Raw genomic sequence first — 6,390 nt, 5'->3', positions numbered from 1 at the left:
TAAATGTTGATATTATTATTATTATTATTGTACTGAGCCAGGTTGTCGAGGAAAAAAAATCCCACCAGCCAGAAATGCCAGTAAGACAATTTAAATTTCAAAACTGAATATGGAGTGGCTGTTCTATATTAAATATAGTCTTTCTATATTTGTAGTAAGATCCTGGAGCCATTAGAACAGGAGATCAGTTTTCCTTACATTTTCTTTTTCATACTGTCCAGTAAACTGAAGCTGCAGGGTACATTTAATAGAACTGCTCAGCATTTGTATTTTGGTGTTTGTTGTGATCGATTGGCACACTTCCCTGCAGGATATCATCCATTATCATAATGGCCAACCAAATCACTATTACAGAAAAATGACCATGCACTTACTTCAGGAGAATAGCTTTCATTATGCTGCATTACTCAGGTTAATAAATTAGTCCCATAAACTGAGGTTGGTATTGTGTGTAAAGCTAAATATACTCTGAAAAAATCTAATTGTGTGACTGGATGCAATGAGATGGCAAAAAAAAAGTAATAAAGGATCTATGCTAAGGCTCATTCAAGCTCATCATTCACTCACAACAGTCAAAATAAGGCAGCATATGCTTCAGTTGTGTTTGCCACATCGTTAGCATACAATTAAGACAATAACTGCTGTTTTAATGCTGCAGATCATCTTAATAACCACAAAAACAGACACACAAACAAGGCCATTCTTCTTGGGTCTATGCTTCACTTTTAAAGATGCTGATGACACTGGGAAGTAGAAATCTAGCAGGGAAGCATGTCGTCCAGAGAAAAATGCCTTTTTTTTTTCATGTGTCACTCCATTCATTCCTTAATAACGCAAATTGCATGCATTGATTCCACTCTTGCTTTGAAAAGATGGCTGGTTATGAAAACTGTGAGAAAATGCCTGAAGTATCCATTACTCAAAACAGCTCAGACATTGTGATAGTCCAGTGCCTGATCTCTTTCATCTTGTTCATAATTCCTGAGGTTATTATGAGTTGAATATTAGAGGCTGCCAGTCTTCTCTCCCCTCTGCACAGAGCACTATGGACTCATTGTAATTATAGCTTTCATGCATGAGAAGGTTCATTTTCTTAGGTAACTTGAAGGGCTCAGCAAAAAAAAAAAAAAAAAAGAAAGAATGTTGTGACGGACAAGAGAAGGATGGAAAATAGCTTACATAAACAAAACACATCTGTCATAAAACCAGAGTTTAAATGTTGGTATTGATGGTATTATCACAGTTATTAACAGTAGAGAGAGCTTCAGTTGTGTGCAAATTAGAATTGTGTTTGTGACAAGATGAACTTTTCACTCCCCCTCTTTTAATGCTGCTTGTCATGGAACCTTGGTTGTTGACTCGTTTCCAACACGGTGAAACGTTCCTTGTAACATCTGGAAACCAGCTCCCTGGCTCACTGTCACAGCCTGGCCTGCAAATAGAAAGATGTCCCAGCTACTCTCTCATACCACTCTGATAAACAACCGATCTCCTCGGATAAATAATAACCAAAGATGGAAAGGAAACTTATCGAGGCTCAAGACTCTTTTCCTGATTTTGAACCAGAGGCAAGGCAATAGTCTGTAGCTAGTTTTTGGTGTAAAAACTGAAGCAAGCCATTCAGGAGTTCACAGCCACATTAAATTCCAATGGAGCAACTCCAGACAGTGCATCTGGATAACATCACAGACTGCAATCTTGGCACTGTGGTCTGTGTGATAAGATTTTAAGATAAGATATCGTGAAACTATATTGATCCTCTTGGGAAAATGACAAAAAGGAGCCCAAACAGGAATTCAGTTTGAGAGAGAGTTATATAGAATTCAGAGGGAAAGTATAGGATACTTTTTATAAAGGTAATAAACTCTAGAGAGGGAAATAAAATCCACAACAAAACAACAAATAAAAAAATTGAAACAACTGCATAGAATGAGATTTTGTATTGGTTACAGTACCAATTTAGAATATCACCACAGTTCATTTTTTTAATTGATTTTGTAAAATCTTCACTTTTAAGCACATCCTCTCTGAGACACTGACAAAAGCTGACTGCTTGATTTCCACAGGGACATTTTCTTTTAAATGTTATGTTCACAACAAGCCATGTGTCATCTGTAATAAATCAGACGAGCCATTGCAAACATGTCACCTCAGAGAAATGTATGTCATTTCCATGGTTACGGCTGTAGCCCTCTGTTAAGTATTATTGTAGGCTAAGTCAAAAGGCTTATAGCAGCATAATGCAAACGGCTAGTGCTTTAAAAACAAACTTTGCATGTCCCCTGTGTGTGTCTCTCTCTATGGAGACTTGCTTGTTGCAGTTTTCCTAACTTAATGAAATATCACTGTAATATTCCCACGATCTCCCACAAGGGACTTGTCTTAATTGTATTTTGTGTGTGTGTTTTTTTATTTTTTACATTTCATATAAAATTACCATATACATATTACAGTTTTATAGGTGTAAGTAATACATGGTGCCCCTTTTGAATATTAGTTTGGTTGTGTGGTTTCCAGAGTTTTCCCATGGGATGCACTTGCGTCACCATCAGCTCCATTTCCACCAAATGCTCAGATTGTTCATTTCCTTATGGGGGATAAATAGGAGGTGGTTCTCCGGTCGATACCTTTAATTGCTCCTGGGTTGTATCAATACCTACCGGTTTTACTGCTCCATCACGAGCCACTGGGAACGGGTTGCCCGGGAAACGGCCGCATGGCAACAGGATCAGAGCCTGGGGGTTGTCTGCTTCTAGGTCTGCTCCCATTTTACATCGCGTCTCCTCACTAGATGGTGTGCAAGCCACTGGAGAGTACACTTCCCCGCACAGTAAGGCTCTACATCCAGCAAAACAAACCCTTGGAAACTATACAGCGGACCATTTCTTTTAACGGGGCTCAGAGGAGGAAAAAAGTGTGGAAATAAAGCGTCTTTCGCGTCAAGGTTTTCTCTTTTTTTTAGCTAACTCCTCGCTTTTTTTTTTGCAACAAGAAGACTACTTGGGAAAAGCGGCAACAAAACACAGCCGTGATGGACATAATGATTGCGGTGCAGGATGCTTGTGTCTCTGGTCAGTGGCTTACTGCGATAATTCTCAGCCTGTGCTGCTTTCTGCCGTCCTGTTTGCCCGCCGGACAAACTGTGGACTATTCCTCGGTTGAAAGTGTGGTCAGCAGACAAGGCGACACGGCTTTACTGAGGTAAAAACAAGCTAACGCAACTTCACTTTCTCCCGCTCACACTCACTCTCTGTCGGGAGTTCTCCAAAGCCGTCGACCACACACACACACACTCCTTAACACCAGGTCATCGTTTTTTAAAGATGCATTTTAACTTCTTCTAAGCGCCTGCGATAAACACACAATAGGCCATTTCCCCCTCCATCACGTCCTTGTTTTCGCCTGACAGTGGAGGGGGGCGGCCGGTGCAGCGGCAGCTACGCAGACCGAGAGTAGCGGCTGGTTACTGACGGCAAAGTTTTCAAACATACTTTCGCTTTTGTGCACAACAGCTGACCGAGATGATGTGCTATCATGTAGTATGTTTGATTTGACATGCTGCTCGCAGGTGGGACGATATCGCTTGAGTTAACCAAATTAGCCCCACCACGCACTTCGCTTCCCCCATCGCTTTATGGTGATTACGTTATGTTCATTTAGTCCCACGGTTTCAAACGCTGAGTGCTCAAAGAGGAGATGAAGATGATGATGAGATTTTTTTTGGGATGTCCTGTCAGTCTTGCTGAGTATACAATGTGATGTCGCAGTTTCAAAACGAGGGCTTGTGGAAGAGTGCGTTTGTGGTCGCTGTTTGATCAGAAACGAGTTATGGCTATGACTCTCTCTCTCTCTCTCTCTCTCTCTCTCTTTCTCTCTCTCTCTTTTTCTCTCTCTCTCTGTCCCCCCCCCCCCTCTCTCTCTCTCTTTCTCTCTCTCTCTGTCTCTCTCTCCTCCCCTGTCTTCCCTCCATCACATATGCTGCGATGCCAGCTGCACAGGTAGCTGCCCATTAAGGAATAAACATCAACTAGGTATGGGTGTGGTTCTAAACCAGAGCACTGAAGTGTTTGTAACATATCCTGTTCTCAGGATATCATCAAAAACATTGTCGAAATATTATGTGTACAGTATAAATAATACTTTTAATGCACACTTTTCAATATCCCACTCTTGCAGTTTTCTTTTTCACCTGTAATCGCAAACATCTCTGTAGTCTATTTCATTTATTCAGAAAATTCAAAACCCTACACAAAACACAGGGGGAAAAATGCAAATCTTTCAAGGGCTGTGTGATAATATCTTGTTCTACCAATATCAAATATCCGCTGTGGTGGCTCAGGGGGGAGGCTGAGGGGGCAGGCCTGCCCCATTTCAATATGAATTCTGTAGATGTTGACTCTAAGAAATGCTTGGTGCGGACTTGAATACAGAGCAGCTAACAGTGTAAAGTTCCACACAGCTTGGCTTTTAGTCATTGTTGTCTCATACTTCATTGTTCAAGAGTTGAATTGTTTCTGTGGCGTAAGGTCATCATAAGTAGCCGTATGGATCTGAGTTTCTACTATGAGGGTGGTTTAAATGTGTTGGTGCTCATCACATAATTTACTTGGCAACAGCTAAAGGATAATCACTATTTTTACCGTGTTCCCTCCATGCCTAAAGGGCTGTCCCGTCAGAGAGACTTACACCTCTCACTGTCTCTTTAGAGAGGGCGTCTAATTTCCTGGTGTCAGTCTGGGTTGGCTGTGATCAGTGGCAGAAGCTTTGCCTGAATCCTGATGGTTTATTGGACCAGAGATTATTCCAGTGCTATTAATCAGCTAAATAAACAACTTACCTCCCACACCCTGAAAGAACACTCTCCACAAACGGGTCATAGCCTCAAAAAATGCCATCTTGGATAGGGAAAACATTTTCAAGAAGCTTTCATTGCCAGATTCTTGCAGTTAATTAATGGGTTATTCAGCACTCGCTGTAACCCTTCATTGGCTTTTTTCACTTGTGAATGCCGCCACTGTGATGTGTTATTATCAGTTTGCTGTGCTTGCACCTGTTGACCTAATAGAGATTGTAAACCTCTGCTTGCCTCTCCGGATTGCATCTAGTTGCAAAACACTGTCATCACCAAAGTGATGATAAAGGGCTACTCTGTCTTGGTACGGTCATTTTCTCAAACCACGGGAAATCATGGCTCTATCTTTTTTTTTTTCCTGCTTTCTATTTTTTTTTCACTGGTCTTTAGAGCCAGGCATCAAAGCGTGAAGCATTTCTTTTAGCAACTCAGTGCAGAAAACAGTGCCTGTTTGTTATGTTTCTCTATTGCAAAGACCCCAGACTATTAGAGGGCAATTCTGCCGTGCCCCAAAGCTGATTGCTGGCTAAAAAATGTGAGCCATCTCAAATACTGACAAACCCAGAAGCACGCAATTAGTCACTGCCTCTGGATTATGGAGTAGCTCCCGAGAGGTGCGACCACTGTCATATGTTCATTTCCCCCACCTCTTTAATTCTTAGCACTGCATTACTGCTGCCCTGATTCATGTTGGACACTGGGCCCACATCAATTAAATGATTGAGCTTCTTGAAGATGAGGAATGGTCCACATGTGTATCATCACCCTTTTTATTACTTAACTCAGCCATTTTCAGCCTCTAACAAAGGCCCTTGCATTTGAAATGAGCCGTGTCTTATATGATGGATGCATTCAAGTTATGTGCATATGCTAAATTTCTTTTACAGCTTCTATAGGGAGCACATTGTTTTGCAGGTGCTACATCCCTTTCTTCCCCATCTTTTTGCAGGTCTCATGTCATTTGGATTCAGTCGAATAAACCTTGACTCTTCCAAGTAAATGACTCATCTGGCTATGAATTTGAGGGGGACAGCCACATGAAAAGATAGTTCCCCATGCTGTCAGGAAACACACGGTATCAGAGGCAGCCTCTTCCACATGGATAAGCAGCTGTAATCAACTGCAAAAGGCGAGTGTCGGTAAATTTAGTCCGGGCTGACTGAAATCTTAAGCATAGGCTGCTACCATACAGTTTTGATTTGCAGTAACGTATGTCTGTTTTTTTATCTTTGTGTTTTCTATTTTTCATGAAAATAGATCCAATCAAATGAAATATGTATGATAGGATGAGAGCTAGACAAAAGGTTCACTAATCGTGCTTTAAAAGCTACATTTTACATTCTCCAAAGGCAGAAAATAGGAACCAAGGAAAAGAGTAGGAGTGAGGTCGGTACACAGCAAGAATAAGACAATGATCTAAGCTTATTTTTGTCATTTAGTTTGACAGTTGGCCCTCAGACACAAATTAAGGCCTGCACCACAGGCCCTCCTCTCTGTAATGGTGCAAAATTGACCTGTCACTAGTTTGAAAGTCTGGT

At 41.2% G+C, this 6,390-nt stretch overlaps 1 protein-coding gene across 2 annotated transcripts in view; it reads left to right on the top strand.

Annotated features, from left to right (window-relative positions):
* The first annotated feature begins 2,852 nt into the window (after nt 1-2,852).
* Nucleotides 2,853-6,390, top strand: part of negr1 (neuronal growth regulator 1) — a 144,483-nt gene continuing 140,945 nt past the window's right edge. For both annotated transcript variants that reach the window (XM_083911593.1, XM_083911592.1), the window contains exon 1: nt 2,853-3,201. In XM_083911593.1, the coding sequence (XP_083767719.1) occupies nt 3,032-3,201 (170 nt within the window). In that variant the 5' untranslated portion in view covers nt 2,853-3,031. The remainder of the gene's footprint in view (nt 3,202-6,390) is intronic.

The sequence above is a fragment of the Echiichthys vipera genome (genome assembly GCF_963691815.1).
Source record: "Echiichthys vipera genome assembly, chromosome: 3".
In the NCBI taxonomy this organism is placed as follows: domain Eukaryota; kingdom Metazoa; phylum Chordata; class Actinopteri; order Perciformes; family Trachinidae; genus Echiichthys; species Echiichthys vipera.
The sequence above is the reverse complement of the archived record's forward strand: the minus strand, read 5'-3'. Positions and strand labels throughout refer to the sequence as shown.